Below are 26594 nucleotides of genomic sequence, written 5' to 3'. Positions count from 1 at the left end.
GGTGGAATATTCGTTCAGAGACAGGCAGGAATTCTGCCCTGGAGCTTTAGAGAGAGACGAGGGTAGGAAACGCTGTCATGAGAGGGAACACAAGACTAAAGCAGCATAAGTGGATGGTCTCGCTGTGAAAGAGAGTGGACGTAGGAGAAAAAGATAAGAATCCTCTCGAACAGTGCTTTGCAGTAGAAATATAATGTGAGCCACATCTGTAAGTTGACATTTTCTAGAAGCCACAGTAAAGGAGTAGAAAGAAACGGGTGAAATTAATTGTAAGAATGTCTTCTATTTAACACATACATTGAGAATTTTATCCCTTCAACGTGTAGTCGGTATAAAACTTCTGAAAGAGATGTTTCACATTCTTACTTTTGTATTAAGTTTACGAAACCCTGTGTGCATTTCGTACTTATAGCACCTCTCGAGTTGGGTTTCGAGTGGGTACGAGCCACACGAGGCTGGGAGCTTCCATTCTAGAAAGCACAGGTGTGGAGCCAGAGGAAAAAGATCATCCAAGGGACTGAGAAGGGGATGCTAGAGGAAGAGGAGAACCAGGAAAGAAAGTGTTCCAGACCTGGGCAAAGAGTCTTTCCGGAAGGGGGGTGTGGTCATCAGTGGGAAGCACAGCAGAGGTCAGAGGTGTCTGTTTGAGTGAGAACTCAGCGGACATGGTTGGAATTGAGGAATCCCCAATTCCAGAAAGCTGCCAGAAACTGTGAAAGCTTGGGTTTTGTGTGCAGCCGCAAGGAAAAGAAGCAAGGAAGCCTGATTTCAAATATGAATGCAAAGAAAAAGATATGTTCATTTCTTTAGAGGTACTCCCAATTTCCAAATCCATATATTAGCATTTAAGATGATTTCTTCTTTATGTGATCTCTCCTGGTTTGACAGCAGAAGCCTGAAAAGGTTGCAGTACCTACATGAGGGCAAACAATGATTAATGGCCATCTCAGACCTAACACTGCCACTCTCCATTCTATTTCTTTTACTCATTACTTTATAAATGTGTTTTGAGTGTGGACTATGTACCAGGTGCTGTTCTGGTCTAGATACTTAAAACAACAACAGCAACAGAATAAATAAACTGCATAGTTTTTCAGGGGTAATAAGTGCTTTAGGTAAAAATAAAATCAGCAAGGGGAGATAGGGAGTATATAAATAGCCTTCTAAAGAAATCCTCACTTAGAGGGCTATACTTGAGCAGAGGTTCGAAGGCAGGGAGGTAGTGAGCCATGCAGATACTGGAGGGAGAGTGTGCCAAACAAGGGTAGAGCCCTGAGGCGAGGTGTACCAGATGTGTTGGAGGGACACTAAGGGAAGTAGACACTGGTAGGAAATGGAGTCCGACAGATGGGTGAGGTTAGGAGAGCGTGGGGTGGGAGTTAGTTTTCAAAGGCTGTGGTCAAACCTAAAGATTTTGCCTTTCACCCTTAATGAGAGGAGAAGCTTTGGGAAAGCTTTGAATAGGAAGTGGCAGGATCTGCATACGTATTAAAAGGCCCAGCCTGTCTGCTACACTGAGAATAGACAGGGATGGGGGCAGGGAGCGTGATGAGGATGGAGCAGGGAGACCAGTAAAGAAGCTGCTGGAAAAATCCAGGCAAGAGATGCTGGTGGGAAGCAAAAGAAGTCAGCCGCCGTGAAAGGCTACACGTTGTATGATTCCGCCTATCTGAAACATCCAGAAGAAGCAAATGTACAGAAAGTAGATGAGTGGTTATATAAGGGTGAAAGAAATGGAGAGCCACTCTAATGGACACAGGTTTTCTTTTGGGGACAATGAAAATATTTTAAAATTGATTAAGGTGATTGTTTCACGACGCTGTGAATGCACTAAAAATCATTGATTAAATTACATACTTTAAATGGATGAATTATATGGGATGTTACTTCTACTGCATAAAGCTGTTTTAAAAAGAGAAGTGATAGGATTGTGAGAATGGCAAGCTGCTGGAAATATTTTGAGCGTAGAGCCCTCAAGGTTTGCTGGTTGAATGAAAGTGCGAGGAGGTGGAGAAAGGACATGACAGGAGCGAAGGGGTGATTCTTGAAGCTTAACGAAAAGATGAAGTTGAAGGAAGGTTGTGGAAGTAGCTGGTTTGGGGGGATAGTTTAAGACTTCTGTTTGGGTCACGTGAGATAGCTTTATAAAAACGTGACTTTGGTAGTTCTACATATTGCAGATGTTATATATATGTTTGTATTATAAACACTTTCTGATTGTAGAATTAGTGTCTGCTACGTGCAAAGAGATGAGCGTACTCCTATTTCATGGTTATTTAATCATGATGATTTGTTAATAAATCAAAGTGATTAATAGTGCTGTGACTAATAAACAGCATTGAAATGATGATGTACAGAAGACTGCAAAACAATCGTCACAATGAGTAAGACAATAATGTTCTATTAGCAAATCAGTGGGGGGAAACACTGCTGAAAAGAAAAGGTGGTTGCTTTCCTGGCTGGTGGTCATTATTGGTCTACTTATCATGTGATATCAAAATTATTTAATAGCCCCCTGAATGTAACTTCTAGTTCCCTATTCTATAAACTGCAGAGTTGTTTGTTTTTATCTCTCATATATACTCTTTGGTTTTCTCTCGGGAGAGAAATAAGTTCCACTCATTTCTGCTGAGCCTTGGCTGGAAAACTTACATCAGCACTCTGTGGGGCTCATTTTTAACATATTTATGGGTGTCACGGTGGATGCCCAGCAAACACTCTGTATGGCGATGCCTGCTTACAAAATATGAATTGTTTTCTGTATCTTTGGGACTCGGAAGAGGCTGAGCCAGCGCAAGTGTATAAAAACTAGCATGGCAGCTGTCCATTGACGTGACATGGCTTCTTTATGAGTGTATAAAAACAGTACGTTTGAGGGGCGCGTGGGTGCCTCAGTCGTTAAGCGCCTGCCTCTGGCTCAGGTCATGATCCCAGGGTCGTGGGATTGAGCCCCGCGTGGAGCTCCCTGCTCGGCGGGAAGCCTGCTTCTCCCTCTCCCACTCCCCCTGCTTGTATTCCCTCTCTTGCTTTATCTCTGTCTGTCAAATAAATAAATAAAATCTTAAAAAAAAAAAAAATCCAGAGAGCCTAGGTGGAGGTAAATGCGAGTTCCACTATGCATTTTTCTCTCTTTTTTTTTTTGAAAGAAAATCCAAGTTAATGCCCCCCCTCCCCTTGTGCCTTTGCAGAGAAGAGAGCGAGAGTGTGCTGACGCTGAAAGGCTTGACCCCCACGGGCATGCTCCCCAGCGGAGTGCTTTCTGGAGGGAAGCAGACACTGCAAAGCGGTAAGCAGGCCCAGTGGTACGAGTGTGTGCGGGGCAGCTCAGGCCGCGGGGTCCTTAGAGCCCTGATTTTTCACCCACGTTAAGGGCGGCCTCAGTCTTCAGCTCCTCTCAGCCGGAAGAAGGGCTGAAACCCCCCATCAGTTTGACCAGTCTTGTTGGACAGAATAGCTCCCTCGTCCCCGGACTGCAGTCTTCGCCCCCACCCACCGCCCACCCCGCCATCGCCCATGTATCACCGCACCTGCAGGCCCGGGACAGCCCACCGAGGCTGGCCGCACGCGGGATAGCTTTGACAGCTTTGAGCCATTCCGCTGCTAAAAACAACTTCTTAAATTACGTTTCTGCTCAATGTTCCGGCTATCTGTGTGACTGAAAAAAAATAAATCAATAAACACACGCGTAAATACACGGCCCTAGGTCGTATTGTAGTGGAGAACGGAAGGCCATCAAAAGGGTGACTTCATTATCTACTTGAATAGAAGTTGGGAGTCCTATGTGTCTTTTCTCTGATTGCTCCATCCAAAACATAAGAGACTGAGTAGAACCACATTGCATTTTTGAAAAAAATATCTTCTTTTAAGATAGAGATTTTTTTTTTTTTTAATTAAAATGTGTAGCTTTCTGGACTAGTGCTGTCTAGTAGAACTTTTTGTGATGATGGAAATTTCTGTATCCGTACAGAGGCCACTGGCAACATCTGGCTATGGAGCACTTGAAATACAGCTAGTACCACTGAGAGACCGAAACGGGAGTTTTTATTTCAGCTAATTTGTATTAATTTGCTTTACGCAGCCACATGTGACTGATGGCCACCACATCAGACAGCAGAGCACTGTATATTCTTTTACGTTTGTGATTTTGTCTTGCTATCTATTTTAACCAATACCGTCATTAATTAGAGTCCAATTTTAATAATACATGATGAAAATTTGCTCTTAGATTAGACTTTAATTAAATCAATGAGTAAAAAATCAATAAAACAAAAATCCGTTATAACATTTTGAAAACTAATCTCAGCCTCTTGCTTATTTTCCCATATCTTTCCCTGAATCTTTTTTTGTGGTTTTTTTTTTTTCCATATCTCTGTCCTTCAATCTAGAAGATACAAGTATTCCTATGGTTACATGATTTAGACACACCTCTTCTATGTAGAGAGTCATGCTCAGCATCACTATAGTTTTCTTTATGTTCACATGAATTTATTCCAAAATCAGTGTCTCTGGTTTCCACAAAAAGACACAAATTTGTAAATGAAGATAGGACAATGCATAGAAGTCCATTTCCCCCTGAATTTGTAACTAAAAATTATTCTAATAACTTAAAAAAAAAACAAAATTTCTCCCACCAAAATAAACATGCTCTCTAAAAAAGTTAGCATAAATGGATCATTTGTATGCACAAAATTCACAACTACCTAAAAGACTGAAATCTGCATAGTTTCTGATAAGCACATTTTTAAGGTACAGCAAGTGTATTATCAGAGACTATGGGTCACATTTGCTTTGGAAGGATACATTTAATAATGGGCAGTGCATATTACTGATACGTTGGTGCTGGTGTGGTTCCAGATTTTTGCTTTATTTCTGAAATTAAGTTATTTAAGTTCTTAAAATTCTTTGTTTTGTTTCTAGATTTTCACTTGTATTTTAAATTAGGTTATTCAGTTTTCTTTTCTGTTACTTTATGTTGAATCCGTTGGTTTGTGTTATTCTGTGTTGAACTCTCGCATGCACAAACACATACAATATAACAGACATATAGGCTGGAACCTCATGCGTCCTGAGAACTTGAAAACGCAATATATATTTTAAACCACATCCATTAAAACAATTTCAAAATCCACTGTCTGGATTTCAAATTGTCAAAAAGAAGAAACTGCTTAAAGCTTTACTGTTTAGCTTTTCTCCATGGTGGTAAACATTTTACATTCTTATCAGAAGGAATTTAGAATGCACTGTAAGGAAATTATAGTGCACATTTGGCAGTTGCTCTAGTTTTAAAACCTTAAATTACAAGAAATATGCAAATTAGAGCCAAGGGGTAGAATTTTAATATTAAACATTTTGGAGTTACAGAGAAGTTTTGCATTTTAGCCCTTAATTAGGGAAATATCAACTAGCCTTAATAACATGGAAAGATTCATACACCTGTATTAGTGAGAATATAGACCCTAACCTTATTATGAAAATTGCTGAGAAAGCAATGGGCTTTTAAAGTGTTGCCTCTGAAATATGCTGAGGTTTCAGTATTTGAGCTGCCTCTTTAAAATTCTGATAGAATTATTACTGCAACTGACATGTTACCACTTGATTATAGTAGCATTTCAAGAATTTCCTTTCCATAGATGGTATTCCAGTAAGGAAAACTGACTTTAAATTGGGTTCCCTGGCAAAGGAAGTCCAGTCTATATATATTGTTGCCCACCTTTTCCCCTTCTCTCTCACCACTCCAGACAAGCTCTGTGTTTGTCTTTAAAGGAGTTACATGCACTATCAGCTCGGATGCATTGATTTTATTCTTCCTCTAGATTCGCACACACATGTGCACACTCTACTTTTCCACTGCACTAGGAATCACACTATTTAATATTAAATAGTGTGAATCATCCCACTGATATTATGACACTGCTTCGAGTTGTGCCATTTTGTCTGGTATTTTCAAATCATAAATCGCCAGGCATAGTAGTGGTTTTATTATACGTTCTGTGTCAGACTAAGATTGACCTAGTCTCTCACTGATTCAATCTAAACAAAAGAAAATTGTCCTGTTTTTCAAAAGGGTTGACCATGTTGTCATTTATTTCATGAACAAACACAGTTCACTCAGATTGGTGTATCCAGCTCATAAAATAAACTTCTCATTTTTGTCATGTTTTTTCCTTTCTTTTTACCATTTCTGTTTTGTTGTCTGTGCCAGAACCCAGCACTTACAGGAACATTAATTCTCTGAGCTCCCTTGATCGTCACTGATTTGTTCTTAGAGTTAAAAATCCTCTGCTCATTTTTCTCATTCATTTTGCACCCCCTTTCTTCTCTTCAGCTACTGTTGAGGCTATTGAGGCTGATGAAGGTAAATTGGCCAGTCCCCTTTCTGTTGTACCTGCAACAGATAAGGGCTCTGCTGGGTGTATTCATTTTTTTATTTATTTTTTATTTTTTTGCTGTAGCTTGTACAGAGTGTGTGGGTGTTGGGCTAACAGTTGTGGCTCAGTATTAACCAAAATGTTCTTGCTTTAAAGGGGAAAATGTCCTTTTATGGTTTGTTTGTTTGGTTTTTTTCCCCTTAACGCTATGTTTGACTTTGTACACAACGAACCTAGTGTAGTCACAGAAAACCAAAGGATTACATATCTTGAACGATGTGGGGTGGGAGTTATGGCAGCTGTTTGGACAAATATCACATAAAATAATATTCTTTGAGCTGAACCATGTCCCTCCCTCGAATCATTTTCAGTCAGCACTGAAAAGAAGAGAGGAAAAACAGCTTTATTAAATCTCGTCTCCAGAAGTTTCTAGCCAAAAAAAAAAAAAAAAAAGTGTTCATTTGAATAGTGCTTTGTTGTAGTTCAACATTAATTTATGTCTCAAAAAAATATTCCAACGTGAGACAGCTATGTCTGAGATAAACAGTTCTGCTAGTCTCACAAATTTTAACCTACTGGTATTTGTAGGACGGTTAGCACCGTTAAGATATTATAAAGAGCTCAAAAATCCCCAGTGGTTGTGGCCGTGGCCATGACAAGAACAGTGACTGTCCAGTCCTCACTCAGTTGATGGTTCACTGAGTGTCTGCTTGGCACCGGGCACAGTGCTAGGCGCTATACAGAGAATCAGGAATTGTACCCCACCCACTGTGTCCTTGCGCTGCAAGAGGACAACAGCGTTGGCCCTCTAGAAGTTACTTTTGAATCAAGTGCTTGAGCAATATACAGTTATGAGAGGACTGCCTATCAAAATAGTTTTTAATATTATCCATACCATACCCTCCGGAAATTTTAAAAAGAATACTTTGAAGTTCCCCTTTAAAACAAAATTCTTCAGTTGTATTTTGTTCTTGCAAGATCACTTTTTTTTTATTTTTTCCCAAAATTGTGTGCATATGGTCCTTCAATCCGTTGTAAAAAGTGCCACTTTAGACTGTCGAATTTGCATATGATTTGGTTACGGTAGGGGAAATGATAGCACTGTAAGAGAAAATACAACTGCTTCCTAAATAGCAGTGAATAAACTGCTATTTATGTGGGAATTCTCTATTCCTCTTGGCAAATTCTAATCTGCAGTGTGCATTCTTGTTGATAGTTTGGCTGTTTTCTGTGGTTTCTGTGACTCTGTGTTGTGTTAAGTATACTACCAATGTAAATTGCTAATACCCATTGTCTGACCAGCAACTACAGCAGAGCACATTCTTCCAGACCAGGGTTAGAGATTTGATTAGAGACAGAGCCCCATTCGGGACATATCCATTGTTCCAGCTAGAGTTTCAATTTCTACGCTCTCACCCTATTGGCTCTTAAAACCCTGGGATGCCTCTTTTACCATTTAAATTAATAAAATCGCTTCATAAATTATCATGTTGACAAACTTCTGTATTTATTCATTATGATGAAATGATATTCACAGTGGTTTAGAAAAAGAATAGAATACCACTTTGTGCCATTATTTTGTCAAAATAATTGAGTATTCAGGGTGGGTGCTCATTAGACAGCTCTATTATTTTGCAGTTTATTACCAAATTAGAGAAGAATTAAGAAGCTTTGCTTTGGGCCTTGGTCTTTCCTCGTTTCCCCATCTTCTTCCTCTCACAGTTGACTAATCACCATTTTGCTAACCTTTAAAATGCAGAGGGGTAACAAACTATTTCGCATCCTTTAATGAGTTTGGAAGCAACGGTGTAGATCTTTTAAGAATCTCATCCATATTAGTGAAAGGCACTGCACATTTGTGTAGGACTGGCTGGCAAAGTTTCAGCTTGAAACTGCTTTCCTTTTTTTTTTTTTTTTTCCCCAAATAAGGTGGGAAGGATAAAGGTACCCTGAAATTGTCCCCGATCAGCCATGGAGATGCAGCCCAATTCAGCACTCGTGATTGGCCCTTCAGTATCTGGCTTGCACATCACAGGAAGTAAAGCAAACTGACGTCATTGTTGGTTCCCCGTATGTGCTCTGTTTTCAGCTCGCTGGTGGGTGCACCCACTGAAAAAGTCATTAAGTTTCTTGCACAAATGCCTGATCTATCTCTGCAGCACACTAAGGGTTAATGAAAAAAAAATCAAATATCCATATGCCCCCTTGAGAATGCCATGTTTTCACTGAGTAGGGCCCAAACCGATCCTGTCATTTTTGCTGGAAGTTGTGAAAGGCATTTTCCCCTTATTCTTGAAGCGTCGCTTACATCTGCATTGATCTACTAAGAAAGAGTTTTGCTTTGAGTTAGGCAGTAATGTTACCAGATGAACATCAGTTTGACCTGTTTTGCTGCTGAAGGGCGGACACCGTTTTTCTGCTTGGTGATCCAATCTTGGTTTTTCTCAGTTTCTCTTACCTTGTCACCCCCACATGCTTCCAAAGTTGAGTTAGAGAAACAGGAGCTTACAATTTCTTTTTTTTTTTTTTTTTCTTCATGCAACCGTTGAGTTGTTTGCCAAGAAAGTCTTTCTGGGATTCTGAGGTGGCATGGAAATGCCCTAAAGTTAATTCCTTTTAGAGCTCCTTTTAGCTTCTGCTCTAAAGCTCTCTACTAGACTTCTAGGCATAGCTCGCCTGACTCTCCTGACTTTGCCATTACTGGTACAGTGGGATAGCCAGAGGAAGGCTGTGTTACGGTCTGTCTGAGGTTAGGCTGTCTGATGCAGTGATCAGCCAATGATGTGGCCAGTTGATTTTAAGTCTCGATTCCTGTCCCCGGTAGCAGCTTTCCTCTTGACATGTCCACTTCGGATGTCATTGATCTAAACTCTCATGAAGAACCAGAGCAATGTTTACATCTTACTAGCTCGAAGAGGACATTTTGGTTGGCAAGAGACATTGGCTGTTTTCCAAACTTTTGGTTATCTTCGGGTATGGTAAGGACTCTGTTGTGTTGTGTTCAGGTCCTGTCGTTTTGTTCTCTACTAAAGGATTCCCTCACTCACTGCGAAATCTCTAACCTCACCTGATGCAACAGCTGTGCCCTTTGTTTTCCTCTGGCTAACCTAATTTTTCTTTCTTTTTAATGATTTTCTGTTTAGCAATCAAAGGATTTTCACCACAACATAAGATCACTAGCTTCGAGGAGGCCAAGGGCTTAGACCGAATTAACGAGAGGATGCCACCTCGCAGAGATGCCATGCCCTCTGACGCCAACCTTAACTCCATCAACAAGGCTCTCGCCTCAGAGACTAACGGCACGGACAGCAATGGCAGTAATAGCAGCAATATCCAGTGACCACTTCCTGTTCACTTTTTTTTTTTTTTTGAGCTGCAGGGCATGATGGGGATTGCTGCGTATCAGCAGTTGGATGTTCTTGCCTCTGACGGTAGCTTATTTGCTCTGGGGGCCAGGAATTGGATTCAGTTTACACTATCATTAAAAAAGAGGGAGAGAGATAATAAACTATATTTTGGTGGGGGTGGTGATTAAACACCTCCTTTGGGTATGCCTTTTAAAAATGCTTATAGGAAAAAAAATTTAAAAAAGAAAGCTAATGCTAGTATATACTGCAATGTTAGGGGAATGAACATGTTTTCCTACTGCATTGGGGACTTCTAGATAGGTTAATGAAAGGTCTTTTATTATGTTACTGGACACGAAAACTTTGTCTAATTTCTTACTCTATTGTACGTTTACAGTTGCAGCACTAAAAATGGATGACATCAAACATTTTTAACAAAATGATGTACAAACTAAATAAGGACTATTTATTGATAATGTTTTGCTACTCTTGTCAGACAATGGCTATAAAATGAATTAGGCAGTCTTAAAAAAAAAAAAAAAAAAAACAGAAAAAGAAAAAAAAAAAAGAATGTTGCAAATTTGTTAAAATGCCAAAAAGGACAGTTTAATTTTGTACAGATTATGCTTACCTCAGGTTTCTTTAGTGTGCTTGAATGCCCTTCTTTCCATATAACACTTACCTTATTAATTTAGCAATGAGTATCTTTTCTTTAAGTTTTAAAAAAACTGGAATAATTACATCTATCTTTTTTTGCTGTTTATATTTAGGGGTTTTTTTTTTGTTGATAAATCAAGTCTTGGTTGTGGCTTGCTGAATTAAATATTTATGAGTGGTGCATTTTTAAGTATAGTGAACAAGACACCATATTAAGTACAGTGATAAAGCATCTATATTCTGTAAAAAAAAAAAAAATCTGCCTATGCATGTTTTTTAAGAAAAAAAAAATGGCTGTATCGGCCTGTATGGGACTGCAATGCGCTTAGTGGTCTGACATATACTGGAAATGTATGTATCCTGGCGTACTTTATATTCTCTAAAATGCTTAATGCCTTTGAAATTTTGTAATCAAAAAAGCTTTGAAAAAATCTAAAGGGGAGAGTATTCTTAAAAGTTTTTAACATAAGCTTGTCAGTGCACATATATAGATGGTGAGCATGTTTAGCAAACCTTGTGACATTTAAATAAGTTTGTAGTTACATGTGAAACTCTAAATGCATGGTAACTGTTAATGTCATAATGGTTTAGTTATTTTGTTCTGTTCTGTCAGGTGCCACAAAATATGTACTTTTTTCACTTTTTTCCCTTTGTATATCAGTTACGGGTTACAACTGGCTCATTCTGAAAACCACAACAACAAAAGTCCATTCATATTTTTTAACAATTGTATAAGTGCCCAAGTAATTCACTACAGCCTAAAGCCTTGCCTTTGTAATTTGACTTCTGAAATGTTGGCAATCAAAGCATGCACTTGTAACAATGACAAAGAAAAAGCATTTTATATTACTACTCAATAAAATGTGCATGAACTTAAAGAACTCTCATCCTTTCCCTGAGTCTGCTGAAGGGATTTCTGTGCACAACCACCACGCTGTTTTCGAGGTGCTGGGCCCCCCACCGCACATCACAGATTTACTTATTTAACAGGCTTCCTTCCCCAAGGGCCTGGTGATCTGAGGTGTGGCGCCTACTTCCGCTGGAGGAACCTTGGTGGATTTGTGTCTCAAATCAGACAAGAGAAATAAAGAGCAAATGCCATCTTCTGGCTCCCTCAAATGTGGGAGCCAGTTAAGAAACCAGAGCATTCCTTTTTATTGAAAAAAAAAAATTGTTATCAGGTTGTTTCAGTTGTACTGGATGCCCTATCTGGTCAAGCAAAAAGAACTAAGCTGCTAAGTGCATTTTCATCACGGAAGAGAGTTGCATTTGTATTGATATGAAATTTATATACTGGCGCTCCAGCTCATATCTAATCACCAGAAGATTTAAGATACACCAAATTCTAGTTTGTTTCTAACATTGTCCATTTTCAGTGCACTTTGTTTTATGTAATAAAGTATGCCTGTTATATCAAATAATAAGAATATGGCAATTAGTGATATAGTGTACCAAAACAAAGATGTTCTAGATATATTCTCTGGCAAAGACTATCCCAAATTTATTTTCATGAATACAAACATTTTTCCCCCTGTGGATATTTTTCCACTCTTAAAAAAATGACGTCCAAGGAAAATATTTAGATGCAACTTATTAGAATGATGTGGAAGAAATGGTAATTCTTGATACCGAGGTGTTTCTTTTTGTCTTATAACTGCGGAGAAAATATCCTGACCAAAAAAATCATTTTGGGGATTCTTTTCTTTTACAAATTGTGCTGAGGCAACTATGGCATAGAAATAAACATTTGACATTAAAATAAGCAATTGATGTGAGTATGGCTTGGTCTTTCTGGTCAGTAGTTAGGAAAGTAATACTGTTTATTTTTGCATAATTGTTCAGTCTATCAAAGAAATCAATGTATAACTGAAGTTATTTCTTCAGATGGATAACACTAGTTATTAGAGCTTTCTCCTTCATTTTTAAGGAACCTGTTGAATTCTTGAGTTATTCATGCCAGTGAATCTTTGGCCTTACACCCAAACACACACACACACACACAAACAGCCTCCTGTCCCCTCCTTCACCACCCTTAAGATGACTTACCTCCTAAGAAGTTCAGAGTCCATGCTGAGTGGTCATCTTGCTTCTTTTTTTTTTTTTTTTTAAAGATTTTATTTGTTTATTTGACAGAGACACAGCAAGAGAGGGAACACAAGCAGGGGGAGTGGGAGAGGGAGAAGCAGGCTTCCCACGGAGCAGGGAGCCCGATGCGAGGCTCGATCCCAGGACCCTGGGATCATGACCTGAGCTGAAGGCAGACGCTTAACGACTGAGCCATCCAGGTGCCCCAGTCATCTCGCTTCTTAAGGAGTCAGAGCTAGATTTGACAGACCCTCAGTTAGCACTATTTATTATCCAAAGTATCCTCTACTTTTATTCTTTTAAAATAGTTTTGAAGAAAAGAAAGAAAAATCTTCAGAGACTATACTTGTATGATGAGGGGAGCAAAGTGGAGTGGTGGGGGACATCTCTGCACATTGACATTGGCATGCCTAGAGCATCAACGTGGAAGCATCTTGCCCTGTCAGCCCAGAACACGTCATGGTGATGCTAAAGCTTCCAGAGTGCTCTTGTCCTGAAACATTTCTTTCCCTCCCACCCCACCACATTCATGTGAAGTAATAAACCTGAGTATGCATCCATCTTTCTGCCTAGAAACCAGGGCCCTGACGTGAAGTCAGCACCACAGATGGGACAGTGGGAATGGCCTTCCTAAAATGTCCAACACTTTTCCTTGACTACTTCATGTCCCAATCACTGGATCCTTCTTGTCAGGGACCTTGCAGTTTGCCCTGGCTGAGTGCCTACGTTCCTTCAAGACTGGAAACCCTTGAGTTGGACAAATCTGAGATCCCCAAACTAAAGATATGTCCATTTCCCTTGGTATGTGGCTTTCCACTTAATTCATTCAACAAACATTGAGCCTCTGCTATGTTCTCTCACTATTCTCCTAGGTTCTTATTTTTTGTACACACACACACACACACACACACAAGGTGGTAATCATGACAACATACCAGTTTTTGCTATGACGTTAAATGTTAACGTAGTGAGTCAATGTCTGGCTTAACACTGCTTTTTAATGCCATTTTTACTCTATTTCATGGATATTCTTTTTTGATATATTTTATGGTAATATTAACCATAAAAGCCCCTGATGAGGCCCTTTCATGATAAATTCACTTTTTTTTTTTTTTTTATAAATCCATATGTAGTAATGGGAGGCAAGAAGTCGGGAAAGAAATGTTGGACCTATATCTGGTGATCATGTTTTCAAGAGGCAACATTGACAAATTGGAATGCGTGTGGGGGAGTGGAAACCCAGCAGGGTAGGAGAGTTGTTTTAAACAAAGATTGAAGAAACCTAAAAAGTGAACAGAAGTTGACATGATAGCTATAATATTAAGTTGGTTATTCCAATAAACCTTGCTTAAATCAGAAAGATGCTTACTTGTCATAAAGAAGTAGTTAATGAATGAGCCTGTTTAACAGAGAGTAAACTACAGGAGAATGTGGGTGCTTCCCCTTCCCCGGAAGTGTTAAAACCTAGTCAGACTTGATTCAGTGCCCCAAGCATCTCCTGAAGGATGCTGCATGGAAGGAGCTGTACTAGACATAGTTGAAGCGGTTCTCTTCAAAGATAACATCAAAATTACGCTTCTACAGTAGGATCCTAAATATCCATTCAATCATTCAGTTTCCTGAAAGCATAGAACTCTGATTTGCAGGCTGTTCCCTAGAACCCGTGTTTACAGGAATACTGCCATGGGGCTGAGTGTCCTGCATCAACCAAAGCACCCCTTTTATCTATTTTGCACATTGAGCTTCTATACAAGCTGTCAGCTGAGACGTGTCTCTACTAGATTAGCAAAGCCCAAAACTGACTAATGTAGAACATTAGCTCAGAACAAAGTCCCCTTAAACTCCAGTCCTAAGGCATTCTTGTCAAGTTATATTTTGAAGTCATTTTATATCCAGTGCTGGGGATATCTAGTTTTCTTCCCAACAGCATCTTCTTGTCTGCAAGACTGAGTCCAGCCTCTTCGAGGTGGTATGTAAGGCTGTTCACAATCCACATCTCACCAGCCTCATGTATCCCCACTTTTCCCAACTTGACGCTGGGCTCCAACCGTGCCAGACATTTCACAGTGCTCCGAAAACACCGGGTTTCTTTAAGGCCCTAAGTCTTTATTCTTATGTCTTCTATGTCGAATGATCTCACCTTTGTAGAGGTCAAATTTGCCTTAAATACTCAGACAAGGCATTTCCTCCTCTCTAAATGCCATAGTATCTTGCACTATCTCTATTTCAGCACTTAACATACTGTGTATAATTGTTTATTGTCTTTGACTCTTCAGTGAGAATTCTTATCTTTTTTTTTTTAATCAGCATTTAAGAGTGCGTGGCATAATGTTCTTTGGGGAAAGAGCAAGTTGGGAAAGAGAAGAAAAATGTTTTCCAGCATGATCTCACAAAATGGGTTATCCCAGAGCCCAAGTGTTAAATCTTTACTGAACAACAGCTGACACACTTGTCCTAGTTCAGCATGTTCCACTTGTTCTCAATAAGTATCTTCTGGAGACTGAAGGTCTGGAGTGAAGTCTGTATTTTAATAAGTATCCATCAAAATTTTTATGATCAGAAAAGTTTGAGAAACCATGTCCTAGTTTATTTCTATAGTAAATTTAAAATTCAGTCCTATAGTTCCAATTCAACAGATGATCCTACATGGACAAATATTTTATTTCTTAAAATTGTTGCTACACAGAATTGTGCCTAATGAATTTACAGTTGCTTAATAAATAGGAATTTAGATGAAAATGTGGGAATTATTTAAGTATTTATGTAAACCTTAATATTCACTATTAGCCAGGTTATGGGGAGAAGGCAGTGGCATTTTTAAATTTATAATACTTCACCCAGAAAAGATTAGGGTGGTAAAGCATCTGGACGCTTCTCTGAGAAAAATCAATAAAAAAGCCCCATGTGTCTTGAAGAGAATGAAATGCTTTCATATTGAGGAGACTGCTTCTTTCACACCACCCCTCTCACTATAACAACCAGCTTGCCAAAATTTGTTCAAAAAATGTTTCCTGAATGTATATCCAACACAGTTTACCTTCAACAATCTCATAATGTGCTTGACATTTTACCGTGAAAGAGACATTTCTTTGGGTTCAGCAGCACTTTCTCCAAAAGTCCATTATTAAGAAATACACATTAGAGAAGGAAACCACAACCATTGTCAGTTGCTAACGTCCTAGTGTGAATTAACTTATCACAGTTCTCCCAAGGCTGGTCCAAGGCTAATAAGGATGGGTGTGTTTGTAGAGAAGGGAAGGCTACAGCCGGAGCCTGGGGTAGTACTGACAGCAAGCTGGTGGGAGCTCTGGCAGTCAGAGAGGATGGCTGCCCATTGATCAACGGGTGCATTCATTGTGTCTCCGTGCTGGGCACATGCCAGCAGAGAGGGGAACACAGTGAAATTCAAGACCGTCTCTCCTCTCATGATACGCAGTCTAGTGAAAATAAAGCAATGTTTTGTGCCACACACGCTCAGTTCTGCGTAATGCTCTCTACATCAGTTCCAGTCTGGAGTTAGACCTAGGTTGGAATTTTTATAACTCTGCTACTTAGTGGCTGTCTGTGTGACCTTGAGAAACTTACTAAGCTTCTTTAAACCTGATTTGTTCTTTGGTAAAAATGAAGACAGTAAGAGCAATTAATTCGTAAACTTTCCATAGAGATTAAAAAGGACAGAGCAAATAAGATACTTATCATGGTGGCTGGCAAAAACTAAGCAATCAATGAACTTCAGATTTTGTTGTGGCATTCAGCAACATGCTGCATTGCATGAGTGCTTACAATCAATATTCTGTAGATAAAGATTGTGTGTGTGTGTCAACATGTATGTGTGAATGTGGTCAGGGCTGGACAGGTATGCGTAGTCAGAAAATTCTCCTAGAAGAAATGGCCTTTGGTTGGAACCTTCCTATGAGGGTGGTTTGGTAGAGGAAGGAAGTTGGGGGAGGGAGCAGAAGGCACTCCAGACTCGGAGAAAAACTAAGAGCAAACGAGAAGATCCAGGAAAATAGTGATATGTCACCTGCTGTGGATAAAGCATAAGAGGGGTGGGGTGCACAAGAGAATGGTTGGCAACACCAGTTACTCGTAGCAGGAGGTCTTTCAGCTGCAAATAACCGAATACCTGATTAACTGAGCTCAAACCATAATGACATGTACAGTTACTGACAAGAACATCTGGGACTATTTGGTCCTAAGATTCGTTTGGTGGCTTAACATTATCAGCAATGACCTAGGTTCTTTCCATGCTCCTTCTCACACTTTTTTGCTTTTGGCTTCAGTCTTCATGGTTGCAAAGGACTGTCACAGCTCCTGGAGTGATTTCCTAGCACAACACCACCTGCCTACTGGAAGATACCACCAAAATAACCTATAAATAAAGCAAAGCCAAATTTCTTTCTTATCACGGTCCTGTAACCCCTACCTTTGCAGAGCCATAGTGAATCTAAAGGAGCGAGGACAAGGCGTAACACTTATGAAGGTTTTTTTTTGGCTATGGCGTATCTTTCTCTGCAGGAATCTAATAAGGTTAGGCAAAGTGTAAGATATAATATTTTAAGATTGGTAGAAGCAGCAAAGGGAAAGTTAAGTGAATTTTAAAGAGTAGCAATAAATATTTGGGTTAAAGTAATAGACTTTTTTTGGGTATCGTAACTTATTTAAGATATGCATGACTATTGAAAGTAAAAATTATAAAACTATAAGATGCTGATGAAATAAATCAAAGATTTAAATAAATGGAGAGACATGCTGAGTTCACGGATTGGAAAGCTCAGTATATTTAAGTTGTCGATTCTTCTCAAATGAATCTATAGATTAAACACAATCCCAATCAAACCATAGCAAGGGTTTCTTGTAGATATAGACACGTTGATTTTCAAATCCATATTGAATGGAGAAATATCTGGAATAGCCAAAACAGTTTTGGCAAATTCAAAGTTGGAGGGCTTACATTACTCAATTTTTAAATATACTCTAAACCTCAAAATAGTATGGTATTGATGAAGCATAGAAACATAAATCTATGAAACAAAATAGAGTTCAGAAATAGACCCACACAAATAGTCAATTGAGAAATGTACAAAGACAATTCAATGGAAAAAGGGTAATTTTTCAGCAAATGATGCTGGGATAATTGGAGTTCCACTGGCAAATAAATAAATTCAACTTCACGCCTTATGCAAAGTTAACTCAAAATGGATCATAGACTCCAATTTAAAACACAGGATATAAAATCTTTACATGAGAGCACGGGAGAATATTTTTGTGACATTGGGTTTGGTAAAGATTTCACATGTATGACACCAAAAAGCACAAGTTATACAAGAAAAGAAAAATGATAAACTGAACTTCATCAAAATTACAATGTTTTGCTTTGCAAAGGGCATTGTTAAGAAAATGAAATACAACATAACCCATAGTCTGGGAGAAAGTGTGTTCAAATCACATCTCTATCAAGTGGCTTGTATAGAATATATACAAATCTCAGAATATATACAAATCTCAGAATATATCCAAATCTCTCTAAATACAACAACAAACAAACTAAAAGAGCGAAAGATGTGAATAATCACACCAAACAAGATATACAGGTGACAAATACACACATGAAAGGTGCTTGACATCATTAGTCACTAGCAAAAAATAAATTAAAGTCACAATGGGATAGCACTATATGGGTATTTGAATGGTAACACACACACGCATACACACACACATGAACACACACAGAGCAAAAGTTTTTAAAATGATAATATCAACTTCTTGTGAGTATAAGGAGCAACTGGAACTCTCATATACTGCCGGGGGACATCCAAAATGCTACAGCCACTTTGGAAAACAGTTTCTTAAAAAGTTAAACAGTTTCAGATATAGTGACCATTTGATCCAGCAGTTCCATTCCTAGATATTTACCTTAGAGAAACAAACACTCTGCTCACATAAAGCTCTGTGTGCAAATGTTTATAATAACATCACTCATAATTACCAAACCTAGAAACAACCCATATGTCCTGCAGCAGGCAAGTAGATAAACAAATGGTGGTACATCCAATCTTAATGGAATAGTACTTAGCAATAAAAAGAGATGAACTATTTGTTATGGGTTGAATTGTGTCCCCTGACCCAAAGGATATGTTGAAATCCTCACCCCTAGTGCCTAAGAATGTGACCCTATTTAGAAATAGGATTGTTGCAGATGTAATTAATTAAGAGGAAGTCATACTAAAATAGGATGGATCCCTAACCCAATACGACTGGTGCCCATATAAGAGGATGGCCATGGGAAGACAGAGTCACACCGGGAGGAGGCCACATGATGCCAAGACAGAGATTGAAGTATACAGCTGCAAGTCAACGACTCTACGGATTGCTGGCAACCCACCAGCACCTGGCAAGAAGCAAGGAAGAATTCCCCTCCAAGTTTCAGAGGGAACATGGCCTTGCTGACACTTTGACTTGAGACTTGTAGCCTCGAGAACTGGGAGGCAATAAATTTCTCTTGTTTCGAGCCACCCAGCTTGTGGTACTTTGTTATGGCAGCCCTAGGAAGTCAGTGCATTACTAGTACACGCGAAAACGTAACGATCCAAAATGCATCATGCCAAATGGAGGGAGCATCAAGAACTGTGAAGGGTCTGAGGCTTTACCTTACACGCAAGCTAACAATTAAAGCTGCCGGTGTCATAGGTGCGGACAGAAGACGGGAGACTCCTAAGTGAGAGACAAAGGCCACAGCACAGTGGCCAGCATAGGCTGCATGTTCAAGTCCGTTCCCCTGGGCCCTAACCCATGGGTACGCAGGCAGATCCAGGTTAAAACAAAACAAAACAAAAACAAAAACAAACCAAAAACCAGGACTGTGGATTTTTGTCACAGCTGAGGAATGCCACCTTAGAAAACCCCAGTCTTACAAAGGAGGCTCAAGCAATCCTACCCAAGTTTGCCTTAAAATCATTACAAGCCTGGTCAGTAAATGAAATTGCCCTCTCCCTCAGAGGGAGTAGCTACCTCCATCTTAGCAAATGGCCTTGGAATTATCACAGCAAAGGGCCTCAAAGACAGTCTGGAATAAAAGCTGTCACAAGACGTGTAAAACTGCAGTGAAGAATTGACCCCCCACAGAAGCCAGTCTCAAAAGATTACACTGTGTGTATCTGTGTGATTCTACTTCTGAGACATTCTGGAAAAGGGAAAGCTGCTCTGACGGGTTACAGCTAGATCAGTGGTTCTCAGAGGTTCGGGTTGGGGTGAGGACTCAAGATGGGGGGGATTTTTGGTGTGATAGAGCTGTTCTTTGACTAGATTGTGGCAGTACTTACGTGAATCTATACATCGACTCAGAACTGTACATCAAAACCGAAGCTAAGTTTAGTGTATGTAAAATATTTTTTAATTAACAAAACCTTCACCTTTTTTATTGAGATATAATTGACATATAACATTGCATTAGTTTTAAGTGTACAACATAATGATTTGATGTATGTATATATGCAAAATGATTGCCACAATAAGTTAATATCCATCACCACACACAGTTACAATTCTTTTTGATAAATAAGACAAATAATATTTTAAGATGAATAAAATCTGAGGATGTAATGTGAAACGTGGTGACTGCAGTTGGTAACACTGTATTGTAAAATTGAAATTTGTAAGGGAGTAGGACTTAAGTGTTCTCACACACACAAGAAAACATAAATATGTGAGGTGATGGTTGTGTTAATTAACTAGATGGGGGAGTCATTTCATGATATATATATATTATATATATAAATTCATCATTATGTACACTTTAAATATACTATAATTTTATTTATCAATTATAATTCAATAAAACAAAAAAGAATAAGGATTCAAACATATTATTTATCAATATGGAGGTCTATACCAGGATAAATAGCTATTAGTTGAAAATAATTATCTGTAGGGAGTAAACATCGAGGGCTGGAAGATATACAGAATGGCAATGTTACTTAAGTTGAAAGCCTTTTAGCAGTACTTGAATTTTTAAAGCCCTGTACATGGTTTAATTAGATATTTAAAAGAGAAAGATCAAAACCCCAAAATAACAAAAAACCCTTTTATCCCCCCAAAACATTGGTAATGTCATAATGAGTCATATTTTTCTGAAAAGCTCAAAATGGTATCTAAGCAAATATTCTTAAAAAAAAAAAAAGAAATGTTATCCATTCAATCACCTATAGGTAGATATAATTTTTTTTTAACCTAAGGAAAAAGTGGGACTGGAAGAAATTAATGCCCTTATTTGTGTTATATTTTATGTGTTGTTTTTTTTTAAATTAACAGAAGTCAAATGCGAATACACAAAGAATACTTATTATAAAAAGAGGGTGTTTGTTCTGAAAGAGTTACAAATCACTGTTCTAACCATTCCTTCTATTTCAAGTCCACTAATAATTTCTGCAATGCTCCATCCATTGAAGGGATCAGTGGTCAGAGGCAGCCTGTTATGAACCATTTACATAAACCTGGGAAAGTTTGTGTACACAAGTCCACAGGAAACACACACAATAAAGACTCTGAGAATTAGAAGACAAACATTAGCTTTTTAATGTCTGGTTCTGACATTTGCTCAATTTAAAAGGAGTGAGTCTTCCAGGGAAATGGTTTTCCAATTGTGCCAACTTTCAATTACTTTCAACAACCAATTACATGATCTATTTCTTTAAAAGATAAAGTTTTGACCTGACCTCCTTGGCTGAATCGGAAGCACAGACTTTTTCTGCCAATATGTAGGTATTTTTCATCTTAGAAATGAAATGGAATGCTTTGTTACTCCTGACCTCTTTTCCTATTACAAACCAAGCCGTCTGTGCCCAAACTCTTCTTTTCCCTCGGTTTTAATTCCTTTTCCAATATTCTTTTTCTCTTGTAAGGAACATCACTACTTTAAGTGCTCTCAGACCCTAAGGCAAAACTGATGCTTTGGGGAACCTGCTCAGAGGGTAGTTAATTATATTCAAAGCAAATGTTTTTAACCTCCTATTACCAAGACTTTTTGCAAGGAGTGGATACTGGGAGTAAATTAAGCCACTTAGGTCAACAGATAACAGTAACTGGAAAAGATGGTGGGATGTTGCTGTGTTTAATTTAGCACAGAAATCTAACTTCTCATGTGTGACTTGTTTTATAACCAAAGATTAAAGCCATTTCCTCAAACTTGTTGGTTCTTAAAAGAAGGAATGAAAAAATTTAATTCTTTTACTGCACTTAGGAAATTACTTAAAACAGTGTTAATTGTTCTTGTTCCTAGATGCTTCCCCAGATTTAACGTTTTTATTTTCCCCTAGGTTCTTTATTGAGATCAGCTTCCTTGGGCTGCTTCCAAATGACCCTTCCCACAACTCTGCCACATCTGGTCTTTACAGGTCATGTACCTTCCAGACTCATATTTTCTATATGTTACCTATTTGCAGCCTTAAGCTGACATAATATTGTGTTCTTTTGTCATTCCACTTTGGGGGTTCTTTATAATATTTATATATTCATACTCACATTTTTGTTATTAAACATAGCACAACATTTTTGCCTACAACAGTTTTGGGTACAATCACAAACACAAATAAATTAGAAGGCAGAATTACTCACGTGACCAACTATGACTGGGCCCCATTCTAATTATAAGAAAAGTTTTCTACCTCAGTTATCTGAAGACGCACAAAGCAATAACTAAAATGGGACTCAGGTCGAAGACTTTGTCTTTTAATCTCACGGCTCTGAGGAAGAGACTGGGGCAAGCAGATTCTGGAAGCAAAGTAGAGTGCTTCCTTGGAAACTAAAATGGGAAGAGTGGTGAATTCTTAGCAGATTCCTAGCAGAGTCAGAGGCCACAGCTCTTTCTCTTAAAGATTTTATTTATTTATTTATTTATTTATTTATTTATTTATTTATTTATTTATTTATTTTAGAGGGAGAGAGAATGTGTGCCCCTCCATGCATCCAAGTGGGAGCAGGGGCAGAGGGAGAGGGAGAATCTTAAGCAGACTCTGTGCTGAGTGTAGAGCCCGAGCTGGGGCTTGATCTCATGACCTAAAATCATGACCTGAGGCAAAACCAAGAGTTGGTCGCTTAACCAACTCAGCCACCCAGGCACCCCACAGTTCTTTCTCTTAGATGAACATGGTTTAATCTGAACCTTGGAGGAACGGGTCATTGCACTTTCCAAACACAACTAGTTTGGAGCATTTATCTTGGCTGCCCCTTCAACATTTATCAATGCCTTCACAGTCCCATCCTATTCAAATATGACCTTTTGGTCATTGCTATTATAGTGCTCCACCATCTTCTCTCACCCCTACCTTAATCCTACATCATAGTCCTTCTTATAGCCTTCTCATGATTGCTCAATGTCATTCCCTCAAAGTGCCTTTCTTCAACTGGCCCAGTGTATTTAAAAAGTGATTTTTAAAATTTAGCTGCTAATTGTTCTCGTATGAGACCCCTGTGTTTCCAAATCAAATTTCACTTTACCAGTCTGATGTCATACAACATTGAGCTGGTCGCCACAGTTCAATATGCACGTTGACTTCCAAACTCATTAAAGAATAACTGGCTGTTCCTGGAAGAGGCACTCAATATAGACTGCTTGAATAAATGAAATAATGAATGGCAAGTAATCTTTACTATCATCTGGGGGATATATGGCATACTAAAACAACTTATAATTTATTTCTTAGAAATCTGAGTTTGGATATAGCCTGTAATAAGTGATGGAATCCATAATGTAATAAATGAAATGGACTTTACTAGAGGATGAGAATTCTCCTTGAAAGAAGGTGATGGTGGTATCTTGTGCCTTGCTTATCAAAAACTATAAGAAATAATAAAATTAAAGAGAAGTACAGGCCAAAGTTAATAGCAGACTGGGAATTATGGGAGGAATATGGAATCTGATTTTACAAAAGAAAGCATAAATATAGATAATAAACCCAAAATACACTGAGTTTACCTGAAGATCAGAATGACAACCAGTTGCCTGTGAGCAGCTGATAAACCTAGATCACTAGAAGTTTCTATTGTAAACTAAATGTACAACTTGGAAAGCAATTATCAGCTTCTGGAAGTCATCAAAGGGCATCTGGAACAAGGTAAGGGATAGAGTGTTAGACTCTGAAAGACATCCTTAACTTGGAGGCTAGTACTCCTCTAACCTCATATCCCCCACCCAAACACATACACACACATGCACACACACATACACACACACACTTAGGTGTGCACAGTATGAGTCATCCAAAAAGGGAAAGGATGTACAATATCTATACTTAGGGAAGCTATATGTAATATTCACATTTCATTGGGCAAAGAAAAGTAATGATCATTTGCCAAGACATCTGATAGGGCTGGAGAAGAAGTACTTGAACCAGATAGGCTGAATTTAAATTACTTGTTGAGATTTGGCCCAATTAGGAAGGTCCCTGTCATTTTACAAGAAAAGCTACTCAGAGGTTTTACCTTCTGAGTTCAATAAAAAATAAGCACAGCTGAATCTCTAGCCTGCTGATACTTGAGAAAAGAATCTATAGGATGTCTATGGTTCTTGGACCAAACCTGAAGCAATAGTCAGGAACCCTAAGGACATTTTAAATGGAAGGGAATGGAAGATGATGGAGGAAAGAATGTCTTCATCAGAGTTTAGGAAGAAATTAGGTTAGACGTGGATGGTGACATGGTCCAGGCATTACCTAGCTCATAGTGATTTCTGAATTAGGTTTGGGAATTGCCTAATGAACCTGCCAACTAATTGGTTTAGCAAAATTATCTTCTCTGAACCAAAATGGAAATATACTGTTTTACATTCTTGTGGTGTAAAACAGAGAACAGAACAGAAATATTTCTACAGATATATTTATAAATACAAGTGAGATGTCTATGTAAACATACTAAGCATACTAGCTAAATACTCAGGCTGTAGGAAAAATGAGGAGGCAGTTAAAGCCTTATTAAAAGATCTTCATACATATAGTCGACTTATTCTTAAAAATAATTATTTTGTTCAGTTTTGAGAGCAATTTCCTTAACTCAGAAAATCTATTTCTATTCAGCAGTGATGGGCAGATATTGCTCAATGACAGGCTACTCTCCCTTTGTCTTCCTCACTCCCATGTCCCCCTTTCTCTCCCCCCCTCTCCTCTTCCCTGTCCTCTGGTCCCCTCCTTTCCCTCCACTCCTCTCCTCCCCCACCCTTTTTCTACATTCTCTTTCCCTTTCATCCCCTCCCTTCTTCTCTGGTCTTCTCCCACCCCATTCTCCTATCTCATCCTGTCCTTCATCAGGAACAGAGAAAGAAAAAATAAAGTTGAAGAAAGAAAAAAAAAATGCTTTTATTCATTTAGTGAATAACTATTGAGAGCCACCAAATTCCAGGACTGGATCTAAGCTCTCTTGGTTATGGAGTAAAGAATTTAACCATAGTACCCACCCTCACAGTGCATATCATTTAACAGGGAGGCAGACAACCAAGTGAGGCAAAAATGTGTGTTGCATGTCATGGTTGGTTTTCTGATAGGACAAACCATTAAGGGATCCCAGAGTAAGATCACCTCACCTTCACCTCAGCCACTAGTGTCTCCATGCTATTTCTATGCAGACATAGGGGAACATGATCTTACTAAATTTCTTAAAAGATTCTAAGTATAAAGGAACTATTAGATTTTAATGAGTTTGAATGGATATTTAATGGATAATTTGACAAATTGCTCCTGGCTATTGATTTGATTTTATTTTTTTAGCCTTATGGATAATTGTTATAAAACCAAACCAGGTGAATAAAAGATTCTTGAGTGGTATTTATGCAATTCCAAAAGCAGTATATGTTATTTCTCAAAATTATGAATAAAGAATGAATTTTCTTCTGCCTCATTTTAACTAATTTAGTTTTTTTAGTCAGGGATTTCTTGACTCAAGTGATTATGCTGGGCTCTGGGAATAAAATGGTGGGTAAAAATAGGTATTGTCTTTGCTTTTAAGGGCATTTAGTAAAACAAGCAGAGTTAAATCTAGTTGCCTTCAGTAAATTTTCAAAGGAGTAAGTGGGGTTTTAGTTTGGGTTTCCCAAAAGTAGAGCCAGAGACAAAGCTTAGGGTGCTAGTAGTTTAGCCTAGGATGCAGGAATGAGGGAACAGAGAGGCTAAGACTGAAAGGTCACTAACATGGACCATGCTGGCTTGATTCCAGAAGGACCCACATTAAGAAGTGCACAATGCCTCCAAGAGCTGCTCGCTGAAAGCCCAGAGATGGGAGCACTTATCTACCTCTCCTACTGTGTGAGGGCTGCTCCCGGGGGCATGAACTCTCCTGTATACCTGCTGTGGGTTTGCATGTGGGTCAAAGGAGTTCATGCCATGTCTGAGAAGGTTGCGGGGTAGAATGCGGAGGCATGTTTGCTTGGGGGCTGACCCTTAGGTGAATCCATGAGCAAAGGGAGCTGTCCACTGCAATGGCTGGAAGCAGAAAAGCAAGGTTGAGGGGTTGTGACCGAGGGCCAGGGGCATCAGCTACAAATGGCATTCTAAGACTTCCCTTCTCGATGCTGAACAAAAGGATTCAAGTCTCCGAGAGAGGTAATTTGGTGGCTCTCAATAGTTATTCACTAAATGAAGAAGTAAATCTGCTCGACTGATCTTATAAAATTGGTCTGGGGCAGAGTTCCAACCCCCAAATCATTTCTCTCCATTAGTCATTCCCAACTTGGGAAATACCTTGGCAACATCCAAATAAAATATTCTGGTCCTTATGGCTTTCTTTTCTCCCTTCTTTAGCCCCACGGTCCCATGGCTTATGTTGTTTGAAGAAGAACTGACACTATGATAATGAAAACACATAAGCACGATCTTCAGATAGAAGCAAACAAACTGGCTTTGCCAAAGGAATATGCAGGGACTATTTTTATCTATAGGAGTTATGCTCTCATTTGAGCAGTGCATTCTAACTCATCACCGGCACAGTATAATGCTGTTTTCCCCCTGAATAATACTGATGGGTTTACTTTCATCATTCCACACATTAGTTACCCTGGACACTTTCTAGCCAGGAGCAAGTATTTGTCATTGAGTGGTGTAGATGAGAGTGGTATTCACCCTCATATATCTGGGACCAAGTTCACAGATATATG

The 26594-nt window shown here is 38.8% G+C and overlaps 1 protein-coding gene across 5 annotated transcripts in view; it reads left to right on the top strand.

The window, feature by feature from the left end:
* Positions 1 to 12134, top strand: part of PPP3CA (protein phosphatase 3 catalytic subunit alpha) — a 311802-nt gene extending 299668 nt beyond the window's left edge. For 3 of the 5 annotated variants that reach the window (XM_035030165.1, XM_035030169.1, XM_035030168.1), the window contains 3 exons: positions 3189 to 3286; positions 6326 to 6355; positions 9512 to 12134. In XM_035030165.1, the coding sequence (XP_034886056.1) occupies positions 3189 to 3286; positions 6326 to 6355; positions 9512 to 9708 (325 nt within the window). In that variant the 3' untranslated portion in view covers positions 9709 to 12134. The remainder of the gene's footprint in view (positions 1 to 3188; positions 3287 to 6325; positions 6356 to 9511) is intronic. The other 2 variants (XM_035030166.1, XM_035030167.1) reach the window with 1 other exon arrangement.
* Positions 12135 to 26594: the final 14460 nt, after the last annotated feature.

The sequence above is a fragment of the Mirounga leonina genome, unplaced genomic scaffold (assembly GCF_011800145.1).
Source record: "Mirounga leonina isolate KUSES-001 unplaced genomic scaffold, KU_Mleo_1.0 Mir_357, whole genome shotgun sequence".
Classification (NCBI taxonomy): Eukaryota; Metazoa; Chordata; class Mammalia; order Carnivora; family Phocidae; genus Mirounga; species Mirounga leonina.
Note: the sequence above shows the minus strand (reverse complement) of the source record. Positions and strands in the feature narration are given on the sequence as shown.